Source organism: Pezoporus wallicus, unplaced genomic scaffold (assembly GCF_028554395.1).
Source record: "Pezoporus wallicus isolate ANWC-B61680 ecotype Strahan unplaced genomic scaffold, APGP_CSIRO_Pwel_v1 contig_787, whole genome shotgun sequence".
NCBI lineage: Eukaryota > Metazoa > Chordata > Aves > Psittaciformes > Psittacidae > Pezoporus > Pezoporus wallicus.
Genome location: NW_026641881.1, coordinates 337278 through 353219, shown reverse-complemented (window position 1 = coordinate 353219; position 15942 = coordinate 337278). Strand labels below are relative to the sequence as shown.

The 15942-nt window shown below is 42.4% G+C and overlaps 1 protein-coding gene across 5 annotated transcripts in view; it reads left to right on the top strand.

Moving 5' to 3' along the window:
• The window catches only part of FNDC3A (fibronectin type III domain containing 3A), a 123328-nt gene that overhangs the window by 13195 nt on the left and 94191 nt on the right, over positions 1-15942 (top strand). For all 5 annotated transcript variants that reach the window (XM_057425641.1, XM_057425638.1, XM_057425639.1 and 2 more), the window contains one exon: positions 4769-4897. In XM_057425641.1, the coding sequence (XP_057281624.1) occupies positions 4796-4897 (102 nt within the window). In that variant the 5' untranslated portion in view covers positions 4769-4795. Of the gene's footprint in view, positions 1-4768; positions 4898-15942 lie in introns of those variants that run through there.

Genomic DNA, 15942 nt, shown 5'->3' with positions numbered 1-15942 from the left:
GATACCATCCCTTCCTATTGGAAATTCACATGCTCAACAACTCTGTATTCACTATTAATATTTAAGGTCTGTCTGTCCAGTTTTAATCCATGTAATATCTGTTCTGTATTTTTGTTGATGAGAAATGTTACATAATTCCAAATAAGGTTTAGGATTGTTTTTCCAGTTCTCTTGTACCTTTGTCAGCACTATGTCACTGGAAGATTCACATCAAATTAATTGGATAAGCTTTTCCTCCATCAATCATACTTGTCTTTTAATTGTTTACAAATAGCATCCAGTGTCAACTGTTCCCTTTTATTTGGTCTCAGATCACTGTTTACTAGCCCCACTAGATTGTCCCATTTGCTCATTTACAATAGAGTATTTAATGCAAGACTTCGGTTTTCTTTCAGAAGTCTGAGAGTTTCCCAGGACTCAAGTATTTGTAAGTCTTTTTCAAAGATCTTAGTAGATCTCTTCTTCCAGAAGTCTTGAATGCAAGCTATCTGGGTCTGCTGATTCAAAAGCTGTCTGTGCCCATTTTATATCCCTGTCAAGTGTCATACAGTGGCATGTTTACTGAGCATTTTTGCTTATTTTGATGCCAACCTTTTGTCCATTTTAGCTGACTTCTCTTTTTGCCACACAGTACTTCTCCCTTTTCAAAGTCCTTTCTGTCTGTATTTGTCCTCAAAACTAAAAAGAAAAGGCATCTGCAACTGGTGGACATACCACATTGTACTGTCTGATCAAATTATGGGCACTGACTTGTATAGATTGCTGCCTTTGACTACTGACAGAGAAAAGGCTTTTGGTGGTACATGTAGCATACACCCACGTTGGTGTGAAGTTTATACCTTTAGTCTTCAAGGCTAGATCAGTGGCATTGTAGAGAAATTTAATATTGTATTGTCAAGAAAGCATTGATTATTTTTTCCTCTAGATTGATGACACAGTCAGACAGGTAGCAGTTTTGTTACTGTTGTAGAGGGTGTCAGGAGTAAGACTGTACCTAGTACATTCTGTCAGGTTTTATCGATGAGCAGCATGCTTTGTCTCCAGAATAAATCAGACATTTTGGATCCAAATATGGAAGTTAGCCATGTCCCAGTTAAGGCATGAAGGCTGTATGCCAAGGGTGAACTATCCACCCAAACACTTAGGTGCCTGTGGGAACCTAATTTTCATACAAATCTAATCATTAAACACCTGTATGAGAAAATGGAAAGCTGCTCCATGGAAGAGGACCTGCGGCTGTTGGTCAACAGCTGGCTGAACATGAGCCAGCAGTATCCCAAGGTGGCCAAGAAGGCCAACAGCATCCTGGCCTGTATCAGAAATAGTCTAGCTAGCAGGACCAGGGCAGCGATCGTCCCTCTGGTGTTGGTGAGGCCGCAGCTCGGATTCTATGTTAGTTCTGGGCCCCTGACTCCAAGAAAGACATTGAGGTGCTGGAGTGGGTCCAGAGAAGGGCAATGAAGCTGGTGAAAGGCCTAGAGAATAAGTCTGATGAGGAGTAGCTGAGGGAACTGAGGTTGTTTAGTCTGAGGGAACTGGAGTTGTTTAGTCTGAGGGAACTGGAGTTGTTTAGTCTGGAGAAGAGAAGGTTCAGGAGGGACCTTATCATTCTCTGCCACTACCTGATAGGAAGTTGCAGCAAGGTGGATGTTGGTTATCTTCTAGCAGATAACAAGTTGTGCCAGGGAGGTGTAGATTGGATATTGGAAAAAAATTTTTTACCAAAAGGTTTGTCAGCATTGGAACAGGCTGCGCAAGAAAGTGGTTGAATCACCATCCCTTAGAGGTATTTAAAAGACATGTAGATGTGGCACTCAGTGATATGGTTTAGTGGTGGACTTGGCAGTGCCAAGTTAACCTTTGGACTTGGTGATCTTAAAGGTCTTTTCCAACCTAAATGATTCTGTGAATGAGTGAACCTGTGACTAAATGCTAGGTATGTCCAGAGCTGTTCCAGTCTTGGAAGGGCTGAACAAGTTGTCATGACAATCCTATTTTAGTCAGTTTGGGTTATGTTTAATTCTCACTGGTATCTAATTTGATAGATGTGTTTTGATTTATGCCTAATGAATGATGATAGCACTGAGTGCATTGTAAGTTATGAATTCAGTCAAAAGTCATTGTGTGCGATAAAGGAGGTTAGCGTTTTCCTATATAACAGACTAGTCATTATCTTGGTGGCTTGGGAATAACATGCTGGTTTCAGTTTAAACCTGGGGAAATTCAAGACAGATTATTATGGGAATTTGTTGTATTATAGCTTGAAGTATTGGAATCACCTTCATGTCTGTGCCACTTTAGATAGGAGTGCAAAATATTTGGAGCTGTGAGATGAAGAGATGGTGGAAGAGCAAGCCTGGCTGTGGCTGTCATGGAAGGAAGGATGCCTTGATTCTAACCTCTGCTTCCAGGCTGTGCATTCATTTTACATTAAACAGTCATTGGATCGTATCCTGGGAAGCTTACCATCAAACTTGCTAGCTTGGAAGATGATCCAAGTAACTTTCATCAGCCCTTCACCACCTGCAGAAGTGGTGGGGACTGACTGTAGCCTGGAGGATTTTTTGATGAGTGGGAAAGCTTTTAAAGTAAGGGAGGAATATAAAACTCTGCCCTATTTGCTTGGGAGACTAATTAGTCTGGCTAAGCAGGTATAAGTGATGATGAATTCTTAAGTAATCACAGTTAGGTTTAAAATCTTTTAACCTAGAGGGATTTTTTCCCCCTACTTTAATCTTTGCAGAGTATACTGGGAAAGTAAATGAAACCTGTAAAATAATTTCAGAATGCTTTTTTTCCCAAGTTAACAGTTTCATAGGACAGCCTTCACTATAGGAATAGCTAACTCATACTGTATATATAGACCTGTACTATAGAGGCTTATAGTACTTTTGTTGATGCATTTTTTAGAAAACGTGAAATTTTTGTTCTCCCCCAGTCGTCTTGTACTGACAGGACTGTAATACAGGTTTCAACCCACAGCAGACATACAATGACAAACAGGTAAAAGCAGTCAACTGGTTGGGATGAAGATCGGTTTGGAGAATGCTTCTGAGTAGTCAGCTGTAACAGCAGCTCTTCAAGTTAACCCAATATCATCTCTAGAACTTGGTATTGAAGTCAGCATCATTAAGTTGACTTTATCACTCCTAGAATTTTATCAAATATCTCTTCATTTAACGTAGGTTACATGCTACAGTAAAAGCATTTGTTTATGAGCAGACAGTACATCTGTGTTAGAAGTTTACACGTGTTTGTGGAGAGTTTCATTAGCCAGATGATATCAAAGCAAAACTTTAAAAACCTGTAACTTTACAGACTGGCTGTGCAATTTCAAAAATATACTTAACTTATTTTCATCAGGCTACTGTAAGTACTTGTTAAGAGAGGCAGTTCAGCTTTAGAAATAGTGTACAAGCTATTCTCAGCTTAATCTTTATGTCCATGTTTGATGTTAAGCAGTTTTCAGATGTAAAGTGTGATTAACTTGTGGGAATTCTGAATGTACAGTTCACCTCTAGTGAATTCTTTCCATCTGTCTTTGTTTTCTTAAGAAATATCAATTTCTCAGTTCTTGTTGATCTAATTTTTTTATTTCAAAATCCAAGTGCTCTTGGATTGGGCTGCGATGAAGATAAGATTAGTACACTAAGGCAGTATAACTTAGAGATTTATTTTTTTTTTTAGTAACAAAATGAAATACAATTTCAAAAGCAGCTTACTAGACTCCCAGTGCATATTTCCAGCACGGAAGAATGGTAATCACCAGCTTTTCTGGTCTTAATTCTTCCATCCAGTCTTCATATAGCACTAACATGCAAAATATCATTAACAAGCCATAAGTAATGTGTTCTATGTAATTGAAAGGAGCGCTTGGCTGAATCCTGCTTTCTGTTATGCTGTTACTTGACACTCATCAGAGTTGAAGTGGATCACTGCTTTCGTGGGCCTCTTACCTGTGTGGCTTTTTTTCTTGTCATCAGATTTCATGTAACTTTACAGTGTGTGCTAGCAAGGGCTTTTCCATAATAGAGTTATGAGGATGATGATTTTGTGTTCAGGCATTACCTCCCCCCCAAGTTTAGCTGCTGGATAAAGCTTTCAGAGGGCCACTGGTTATAAAAATGACAAAAATGACACAAATGACACAGCTTTAATTCTGGGTCGAATTTATTTTAAAACTAAAGAAATATAACATCTTTTTATTCATTCATCTCACTTGGACATTCCCTAGTAGCTAGTTGTTCCTAAAATAAGTGTCTCCTTTGTTATACTAGTGGAAAAAGTAGGTTGGTAATAAAAAAAATAAAAAAAAGAAACAAGAAACAGTATCCCTGTTCATAGATCTTGGGTTTTTTTCCCAATTTCCTATAAAGAACAACACTATATATGTAAGGAAACTGCTGCTTTTATTTTTCGATTTTCCCAGTAGGTATTTTGTCAGCAGTGCCAGTGAAATTTAGGCAAAATCTTGGTTTATAATCAAAGTTAAAAGGTACACGTTTGTTAGCTCCAAGGCTGTGATGTGTTTTCATCTGAAGTTAAGCCGCTAGAGGGGGTCTAAACCACCCTCTGCATAAGTAAGTCCTATACTAGATGGCAGAACACATCTTCAGGTTTACATGGTTGCTGGAATGTTGTGGAAACACATTTTCTAAAGGTGTCTAAGAATTATTTTTTTTTTCCTTAAAAAGTGGGGCTGGTTTTAGTGGGTAATTATTCAGAAATATTTATATAGTTTAACCATTTGAGTAATTTTTCTTTGCAGGTGATCTTGTGAAATAGTGTACCGTCAATGATGGCAGAACATCCACCATTACTGGATACCACTTCGATTTTAAGTAGTGAAATCCCTCTTCTAACTTCCCCTATTGTAAGCGGGGATGGAGCACAACAGGTAAGGAAACTTCAGTATCTTTTTTTCTTCTTCTTCCAATCGTGTCATTGACATATTAACAGTGCAAAAGGTAGTAATCCTTCATCTGGAATATATTTTGTACGGCTTTGGTTGTGCATCTGTTTTAGGGATTGAGGTGAAGGTAGAACTCGTGCAGGAAGAGATTTGTAAGGAGTATGAAGAAGAAAGCCTGTCTTGTGAAAGACCATCTTCACAGAAGGATGGCACCAAACAGCTATCAAGTTGTCTAGCCATGCTTGAGTCTTAATTTGGAAGCTATATATTCACATTGTTATAGGACCATTTTAAGGTTACTAAATCTTCCTCTGTGGTAGGGCTTACTAGCACAGGCACAACATGTGCTAACAACTCTATAGCCTCTCTACTGACATTTGCTTACAACTCGGTGTCTGAGTGGTGGGACTTGCTTGTGTATATTGGTGTCTGCTTGGACCCACCTTCAATTTTTAATTTATTTTTATATTTCTTTGGCAGAAAACAGTCAAGGTAACAGAAAAACTTATGGCTGTGGTTTCAGAACACTTGAGAAAGGTCAGCTCCAGTTAGGAAGAAGTGTTGTCAAAAATGTATGCATTCTCCATAACTTTAAACTAGGCAGAATATTTTAACCCCTAAATAAGCTTCCATAACAGAAGAGGAATGAAATGTTAAGTGTTTTGAAGGATCTGAAGTGATACTTCAGATGAAGGGATGATACTTCAGATGAAGGGATGTTAAGGATAACAGGAAGGGATTCTACAAGTACATAGCAAATAAAAAACAAACTAGGGAGAATGTAGACCCCCCCTCGGGAAGCTCTTGGGAGAACTGGCTACACAGGATTTGGAGAAGGCTGAGGTTCTGAATGACTTCTTTGCCTCAGTCTTCACTGGCAAAGGCTCTGACCACACCACCCAAGTCTTGGAAGGCAGACGCAGGGACTGTGAGAATGAGGACCTTGTGCCCACTGTAGGCGAGGAACTGGCTCGAGACCATCTTAAAAACCTCAACATGCACAAGTCCATGGGTCCTGATGAAATCCATCCGCAGCTCCTGAAGGAGCTGGCAAATGAAGATGCTAAGACGCTGTCCATCATATTTGAAAAATCATGGCAGTCAGGTGAAGTTCTGACAACTGGAAAAGGGAAATATAACCCCCATTTTCAAGAAGGGGAAAATGGATGACCCAGGGAATTACAGACCAGTCAGTCTCACCTCTGTGCCTGGCCAAATCTTGGAGCAGATTCTCCTGGAAGGCATGCTAAGGCACATGAAAAACAACAAGGTGCTTGGTGACAGCCAGCATGGCTTCACTAAGGGGAAATCCTGCCTGACCAATGTGGTGGCCTTCTATGATGGGGCTACAGAACTGATGGACAGGGGTAGAGCAGTTGATGTCATCTACCCGGACTTGTGCAAAGTGTTCCACACTGTCCCACACGACATCCTTGTCTCTAAATTGGAGAGACATCAGTTTGATGGATGGACCACTCGGTGGATAAAGAACTGGCTGGATGGCTGCATGCTAAGTACTCAGTGGCTCTATGTGCAGCTGGAGACTAGTAATGAGTGGTGTTCCTCAGGGATTGGTGTTGGGACCAGTCTTGTTTAACATCTTTGTTGGTGACATGGACAGTGGGATTGAGTGCGCCCTCAACAAGTTTTCTGGTGACACCAAGCTGTGTGGTTCGGTTGATACGCTGGAGGAAAGGAATGCCATCCAGGGGGACCTTGACATGCTTGTGAGGTGGGCTGATGCCAACCTCATGAAGTTTAACCATGCCAAGTGCAAGGTCCTACACCTGGGTCGGAGCAATCTCAGGCACAGCTACAGGTTGGGCAGAGAAGAGCGTCAGAGCAGCCCTGCAGAGAAGGACTTGAGGGTGTTGGTTGATGAGAAAATGAACATGAGCCAGCTTCAGTGTGTGCTTGCAGCCCAGAAAGCCAATTGTATCCTGGGCTGCATCCAGAGGAGCATGACCAGCAGGTCAAAGGAGGTGATCCTGCCCCTCTACTCTGCTCTTGTGAGACCTCACCTGGAGTATTGTGTACAGTTCTGCTGTCTTCAACATAAAAGGGACATGGAACTGTTGGAACAAGTCCAGAGGAGGACCACAAGGCTGATCAGGGGACTGGAGCACCTCCCGTATGAAGACAGGCTGAGAAAGTTGGGGCTGTTCAGCCTGGAGAAGAGAAGGCTATGTGGAGACCTCAGAGCAGCCTTCTAGTATCTGAAGGGGGGCCTATAGGGATGCTGGGGAGGGACTCTTCATTAGGGACTGTAGTGACAGGAGAGGGGTAACAGGTTCAAATTTAAACCAGGGAAGTTTAGATTGGATATAAGGAGGAAATTCTTTCCTGTTAGGTTGGTGAAGCACTGCAGTAGGTTGCCCAGGGAGGTTGTGAATGCTCCATCCCTGGCAGTGTTCAAGACCAGGCTGGATGAGGCCTTGGGTGATATGGTTTAGTGTGAGGTGTCCCTGCCCATGGCAGGGGGTCAGAACTTGATGATCTTTAGGTCCTTTCGAACCCTAAAGATTGATTCTTTGATTCTGAGAGCACTATCTGTGACAGAGACTGAACTTGGTTCAGGACTAGGGAACTTGGACTGGGGAAGTCCCTTACACTCTGTCATTCCCATGTTTGGTCTTTATGCAGAAGAAATAATTATTTATCATAAAAAAGTATTAATTTGTAGAGTAATGTCATGTTTTAAGCCCAGCTGGCCACCCAGAACCACGCAGCAGCTCACTCGCTCACTCCCCCCCCTTCTCCCTCCGCTCCCGGAGGGATGGGGAGGAGAATCAAAAGAATGTAACAGGTTGAGGTAAGAACAGTCCAGTAACTAAGGTATAACACAAACCACTACTGCTGCCACCAATAATAATAATGATAAGGAAAATAAGAAGGAAAGAGAATACAACCACTTGGCACCCACCGACCAATACCCAGCCCGACCTGAACAGTGATGTAGACCTTCCGGGTAACTGCCCCCAGTTTCTGTACTGGGTATGATGTGCTGTGGTATGGAATACCCCTTTGGCTAGTTTGGGTCAGGTGTCCTGTCTCTGCTTCCTTTCAGCTTCCCCTCCTCCCTGGGAGAGCATGAGACTTGGATAGTCCTAAAGTCCTTGGTCAGAGTAAACATTACTGAGGAACAACTAAAAACATCGGTGTTACCAGCACTGTTCCCAGGCTGAAAGTCAAAACCACAGCACTGCATCAGCTACTAAGAAGGAGAAAAATGACTACTACTGCTGAACCCAGGACTAGTAAAAATACATACAAGACCTCTAAAATGAGACTGGAGAATGGATTGCAACAGTTCATAAGGTTTGGGCTGCAGAGAGATCTTCGCAATATAGGGAAAGCTTAAATACAGAGAAGGAGCTGATGCATCCATACCTTTATTAAAAAGGATTTAACATTGCAGGGATAAGGACAAAAAACAATACCCAAACTTGCTTTTCTTTTTAATTCTTCTTTCAAATACTGATGTTTTGAAGTAGTAAAGCATAATATGCAAGAGGAAAACTGCTTTGGTTTCCTTACATGTTCTGCCTTGAAATGTTCTATTTTAAAGCCTTGCAAACAAAACAAACAAAAAAAAAGCATGCCTACATAAAGTAAACATACCACTGGTGTTTCTTTATCCAATTGTGAGTATTCTTTGCTTTTACTGTTGTTTGAAAATTCTTACGGATATATCACAGAACCCTTGAGGTTGGAAAGGACCTCCACAGATGATGCAGTCCAGCTTTCCCTGACTCAAAGAAGGTTCAGCTAGAGCAGGTCACCCAGGACCATGTCCATTTTGTGTATGTCCAAGGATAAGGGGCTCAGCAGCCTCTCTTGTAGTTTATTCCTCAATATTTAACCCACTCTCACAGTGAAATAATTTCTTACATTTTGGTGAAATTTCTGTATTTGTTTGTACCTGTGGCCTTTTGTTCTTTCGCTGGGTACTAGTCTAGTTCAGTTTTGTTTACTCCTCCACCTTCAGGTATTCATGTACTCTGATAATAAGATCTCTCCTGCTACATCTCTAGTCTGAACAGTCCCAGCTCTCTCAGCCTCTCTTCACAGGTGAGATGCTCCATTCCCTTCATAATTTTTGTGGACCTTTGCTGGACTCTTTTTAGTATGTACATGTTCTTCTTGTACTGGAGAGCCCAGGACTGGACTCGGAACTCCATATGTCTCACCAGTGGTGGTTAGGTGGATTACCTCCCTTCACCTGCTGGCAATACTCTTCCTAGTTAAACCCAGGGTACTGTTGGCCTTTTTTTGACTCAACGGTGCTTTGCTGACTCACATTCAACTTGCCTGTCATTCCTTTTCTGAAACACTGCTTTCCAGCCAGTCAGCCCCAAGTGTATACTCATGCATGGGTTTATTCTTCTTCAGGTACAGGACTTCATTTCCCTATGTTGAACTTCATGAGATTTCTGCTGGCCCATTTCTTCTATTTGTCAAGGTTGCTCTGGATGGCAGTGCAGCTGTCTAGTGCATCAACTAGTCCTCCAAACTTTGTGTCACTTGCAGACTTGCTGATGGTGCACTCTGTCCCATCATCCAGGTCTTTAGTGTTTATTATCTTCTTTATCTGCCCCAGTATCAGCCACTAAAGTAGATGACTAGTGTGTGGTCTCCTGCTGAATATTTATTTCATTGCTGATCTGAACCCTTTGAGACTGACACCAGCCAGTTTTCATTCCACCTCAGTGGACTTGTGTTGATTGATGGGAAGCTCAACATGAGCTGACAGTGTGTGCTTGCAGGCCAGAAAGCCAAAGGTATCCTGAGCCACATCAAAAGGAGCATGATCAGCAGGCTGAAGGAGGTGATTTTGCCCCTCTGCTCTCCTCTTGTGAGACCCTACCTGCAGTACTGTGTCCAGCTCTGCGGCCCTTAGCACAAGAGCTCCTGCTGGAGCAAGTCTGGAAGAGGGCCACAATGACCTCTCCTGTGAAGTCTGTATCTCTCTGGAAGTCTTCAAGGCCGGGCTTGGACAGGGCTTTGAGCAACCTGGTCTAATGTAAGGTGTCCCTACCCATGGCAGGGGATTGGAACTGGATGACCCTTGAGGTCCCTTCCAACCATAACTATTCTATGATTCTAACGCTGTCAAAAGCTTTGCGTAAGTCATGATAAAAAGTATCTACTCCTCTCCCATCATTCATCAAGCTGGTAATTTCATTGTAGAAGACCATCCAGGTTTGTAAGGCATGATTGCCACTTTCTGAATCCATACTGACTACTCCTGATCACCTTTCCATTTTTACTGTGTTTGGGAATGATTTCTAGGAAGATTTTCTCACTGACCTTCCCAGAGTTAAAGGTGATGTTGACTGGCCTGATGCTTCCTGGATCCTTCCCTCCTCCTTGTCCTTTTTAGAAGATTGCAGTGACATTTGTGTTTTTCCAGTCCTTGGGAACCTCCTGTAATCATCCTGACCTTTCAACATAGTTGAGACTGAGTTACTTGTTCTGCTTTCCCCCAAAATAAGACAATCAAGCCATGCTGTCAGGCTTACTCTGTAGTAGTGCAAAAATTTGAGTCGGATATAAATGCAAATGTTGTTTGGGGGATACTTTATCATTATCCAACCCTAACTATTCTGTGATTCTATGATTTGTTTATATGTTGGTATTTCCTACATTAGATTAGTTAACTTGCAAGTTTTTGCTTAGCAGTAAGACATATGAGGATTGTTTAATCACTTCCTTCTCCTTGCATCTTACCAGAGATAACTATTACAATTATTGTGACTTATGTTGTATATACTGATTACTGAGTTATCAAATTAATAGAGACCATTTAGTACTTTTCTGGAACGATTCATATCATCAAGATAATCTGTTTCAAATACTTGAAGTTCTGCTAGCCGTTTAGATGTGAAATAGTAGTACAAATATTTGAACATGTTAAGATGAAAGGTCATAAGCTTCAAATGTGGAAGTATCTGATGAGGTTAAAGCCATAACTTTCCGCCATGTTTTAGAACAAAAGAGTCCCTGAAGTTAGGGGAATGTGCATGTTCACGCAGAAAACATGGGGAAATTAAATTGTGCGCATGTTCATATGCTACTCTGTGCTGCTGTGGGAGACTTCTTCATTCTCTGTCCCACAGAACAAGGGACTACTGTTTGTTTCATAGGACAAAGCTGGCGTAGAGGAAAATCGAAGATCAAGCCTGTTAGCTCCTCCCTGTCTATTAAGCACAGAAGTACTGCCTTTGCACCTTCTCATCATTGCATTCAGGGTGTGTGGATAGTGTACTACTTGTATCTCGATGCATAAGAGTGGATGAAGTATGGAGAAGGTCCATAGGAGTTGATAGAAACCAAGTGACACTGAGAAATCGTGGAATGAGGGCAAAAAGTGCTTGAGAGTTTTTCATGTGAGGGTAAGTACTGCAGTGAGGATTTACTGATTATTGCCAAGGCTGGACAGGAAGGATGTGCTTGATTACATGAGTGGTGGGAGAAGGTAAATTTGTGATTGAGAGGAAAACAAGGAGGCAAGAGTTCAAACCACTTTCTTTAACACACTTTGCTTTCCTGATATTAGATTGATGTTAAATTGTTTCAGACAGTTTCTACAGCACCCAGTGCTATTCCAAGACAAATCAGTAAGTTGTTGACACAAGTTTGCAGCAGCCCTGGAGTTCTGGACCCTCTCTGCCTTTTCTGTACCTTCCCACTGTAGCTAACAGTTGCAAAGTGGGACATCCCTGTATAGTCTTGGTATCCTTTGTAACCAAAAGGGTAGATGGCACCCTCAAAGTAGCCCAAGACCTGTTAATCATTTCCATTTCTTTGGAGAATGGAATACATAGTGTGTGATTTTCAGTCACCTTTATTTCTCAGCAAGGTATAGCGAGGAAGTAATACTTCTAGTTTGGGAAGCTGGTTGCTTATCTTCCAAACTTTATTCAGAAGTTTAGATGCTTAGTGGGTTTTCCAAAAATCCCATTATGTGTGTGTATATATGTAGTATAGATCTCTGTGTGTGTAACCACCCTGACATCTGTTGGAAGGACGGTATGGCCCGGCACAAGCAATCCAGGAGGTTCCTCGATTGTGTAGAAGACAACTTCCTTCTGCAAGTAATAGAGGAGCCAGCAAGGAGAAGTGTCATGCTTGACCTTGTGCTCACCAACAGGGAAGGGCTCATTGGAAATGTGACTCTCCAGGGCAGCCTTGGATGCAGCGATCATGAGATGGTCGAATTTGAGATCCTCAGGACAGTGAGAAGGGTGTGCAGCAAGCTCACTGCCCTGGACTTCAGAGAGAGCAGACTTTGGCCTCTTCAGGAACCTGCTTAGGAAGGTTCCATGGGATACAGCCCTAGAGGGCAGTGGGGCCCAAGACTCCTGGTTGATATTCAAGGATCACCTGCTAAAAGCTCAGGAGTGTTGCATCCCAACTAGAAGGAAGTGCAGCAGGAGGGCCAGGAGACCTCCTTGGATAGATAAGGAGCTGCTGAGGAAAATTCAAAGGAAAAAAGAGGCTTATAAAAAGTGGAAGCAAGGTGGCCTGGGAAGAGTACAGGGATGTTGTCCAAGAAGCTAGGGACCAGGTTAGGAAAGCTAAGGCCCAGTTAAAATTAAACTTAGCTAGAGGTATTAAAGATAACAGGAAGGGATTCTACAAGTACATAGCAAATAAAAAACAAACTAGGGAGAATGTAGGCCCTCTCAGAAAGCTCTCAGGAGAACTGGCTACACAGGATTTGGAGAAGGCTGAGGTTCTGAATGACTTCTTTGCCTCGGTCTTTACTGGCAAAGGCTCTGACCACACCACCCAAGTCTTGGAAGGCAGACGCAGGGACTGTGAGAATGAAGACCTTGGGCCCACTGTAGGAAAGGATCTGGTTCGAGACCATCTTAAAAATCTGAACATGCACAAGTCCATGGGTCCTGATGAGATCCATCCGTGGGTCCTGAAGGAGCTGGTGAATGAACTTGCGAAGCCGCTGTCCATCATATTTGAAAAATCATGGCAGTCAGGTGAAGTTCCCGACGACTGGAAAAAGGGAAATATAACCCCCATTTTCAAGAAGGGGAAAATGGATGACCCAGGGAATTACAGACCAGTCAGTCTCACCTCTGTGTCTGGCCAAATCTTGGAGCAGATTCTCCTGGAAGGCATGCTAAGGCATATGAAAAACAACAAGGTGCTTGGTGACAGCCAGCATGGCTTCACTAAGGGGAAATCCTGCCTGACCAATGTGGTGGCCTTCTATGATGGGGCTACGGAACTGATGGACAGGGGTAGAGCAGTTGATGTCATCGACCTGGACTTGTATAAAACGTTCGACGCTCTCCCACATGACATCCTTGTCTCTAAATTGGAGAGACATCAATTTGATGGATGGACCACTCATTGGATAAGAACTGGCTGGATGGCTGCAAACAAAGAGTTGTGGTCAATGGCTCAATGTCCAGCTGGAGACCAGTAACGAGTGGTGTTCCTCAGGGATTGGTGTTGGGACCAGTCTTGTTTAACATCTTTGTTGGTGACATGGACAGTGGGATTGTGTGCGCCCTCAGCATGTTTACTGATGACACCAAGCTGTGTGGTTCGGTTGATACGCTGGAGGGAAGGAATGCCATCCAGGGGGACCTTGACATGCTTGTGAGGTGGGCTGATGCCAACCTCATGAAGTTTAACCATGCCAAGTGCAAGGTCCTACACCTGGGTCGGAGCAATCCCAGGCACAGCTACAGGTCGGGCAAAGAAGAGATTCAGAGCAGCCCTGCAGAGAAGGACTTGAGGGTGTTGGTTGATGAGAAAATGAACATGAGCTGGCTGCAGTGTGCGCTTGCAGCCCAGAAAGCCAATTGTATCCTGGGCTGCATCCAGAGGAGCATGACCAGCAGGTCAAAGGAGGTGATCCTGCCCCTCTACTCTGCTCACGTGAGACCTCACCTGGAGTATTGTGTGCAGTTCTGGTGTCCTCAACATAAAAAAGACATGGAACTGTTGGAACAGGTCCAGAGAAGGGCCACAAGGATGATCAGGGGACTGGAGCACCTCCTGTATGAAGATAGGCTGAGAAAGTTGGGGCTGTTCAGCCTGGAGAAGAGAAGACTGCGTGGAGACCTCATAGCAGCCTTCCAGTATCTGAAGGGGGCCTGTAGGGATGCTGGGGAGGGACTCTACATTAGGGACTGTAGTGATAGAACAAGGGGTAACGGGTTAAAACTTAGGGGAAGTTTAGATTGGATATAAGGAAGAAATTCTTTCCTGTTAGGGTGGTGAGGCACTGGAATGGGTTGCCCAGGGAGGTTGTGAATGCTCCATCCCTGGCAGTGCTCAAGACCAGGCTGGATGAGGCCTTGGGTGATATGGTTTAGTGTGAGGTGTCCCTGCCCATGGCAGGGGGTTTGGAACTAGATGATCTTAAGGTCCTTTCCAACTCTAAATATTCTATGATTCTGTGATTCTAAATGTGTACACTGTGTGTGAGTTTAAGTGCAAATTCTTTGAACTGAGATATTTAGCTTCGAATCTCCAAGTAAGTATTTCTAAAAAAAGTTTCTCCTTTAAAAATTTAAACCTCTGATCTGAAAGGTATTATTAACCCCTTATCATAGGAGGATGTCTTCAATCAGCAGAGTAATAGATGGCTATAAATACAAATAATTCTGAGAATCGCCTTTTGGCTTTCAGATTGTTTTTGTACATGGAGTCACAGCAAAAATATAGTGGTGAAGATGTAATCTAGATTACTAAATGACTTTCCTCAGCTTTGGTTCTGATGCTACTGTTTCTGAAAAGCATATGGTACGTTATAAAGTTCCAGCTTGCTTTGTTTTTGCCTTCCTGCTGAAAATGAAGCCTAGAACTGCATATGTTTCATGATCTTTTCCTATACAGGGAAAAAAAAAGCGTGTTATAAGTTGTTTAACAACATACACTGTTATAGCTGTTCTCACTGCTTTCCATATTGTGCTTTTTCCCTTTTATCTGTGATTTGATTTCATAGAGTACTGAGTGTGTGCATGGCTGCTTTTTTTTTTGGGGGGGGTGGGGTGCGGTTCATACTTCCCTTTTGACTCTGTTGAATTAGCAGATAAGTCTAAATTTTTGGAGATTCATTAAAGTGTGCTTTTGCTGGCAGTTATTCTTCTGTCCTTCAGTGACTTCATAGCATTGAAGTACACCAGAACCATATTCACTGGACCCATTGAAAGTCTTGTGCTCGTAATGCTGCAGTGCCAGCTTATGGAAGCTGGTTATCAAGCTGTATTTTTTCAAGGCTTACTTCTGTATAGCAACCATCACTGGAAAATGCATAATCAAGGTCATGTGGAACATTTTATATACAAAAAAAATCTCTTCCAAAGAAGTTTTTCAACTAGTGGTTGGCTATGATGTTCTATAAAGAGCAGCACAAAAAAGAAAAAAAGTTTACAAGGATGTGAGTTTGATGCCTCAAGGTTATTGGATCCTTCTGTATCTAAGTTAATCATAGGTTTTGGTAAAGTTTTGTCTTAGTTAAGTGTAATTTATTATTTTTGCCTTAGAGATCAGAATTTTCTCTTGTGTCTTTATCCTTGATTCCAGATGCATTGAAAACTTGCTTTAAATTACCTAGAAGTCATCATTCTCAGCAAAAAGAGTGAATTCAAAATTCTTTGGTATATAGTTATAGAATCATAGAATGCTTTGGGTTGGAAAGGACCTTAAGATCATCAAGTTCCAACCTCCCTGCCATGGGCAGGGACACTTCACACTATACCATGTTGCCCAAGGCTCTGCCCAACCTGACCGTGAACACCGCCAAGGATGGAGCATTTACCACTTCTTTGGCCAACCTGTTCCAGTGCCTCACCACCCTCACAGTAAAGTTATATCTAACCTCAACTTCCCCTGTTTAAGTTTAAACCCATTGCCTATTGTCTTATCACTATAGTCCCTATAGTTCCTCTCCAACATCCCTATAGGCCCCCTTCAGGTACTGGAATGCTGCTATGAATACTGTGCTGCTTTTGGTTAGTAGAATTTATAAATCCAGATATATTTATTTTAGT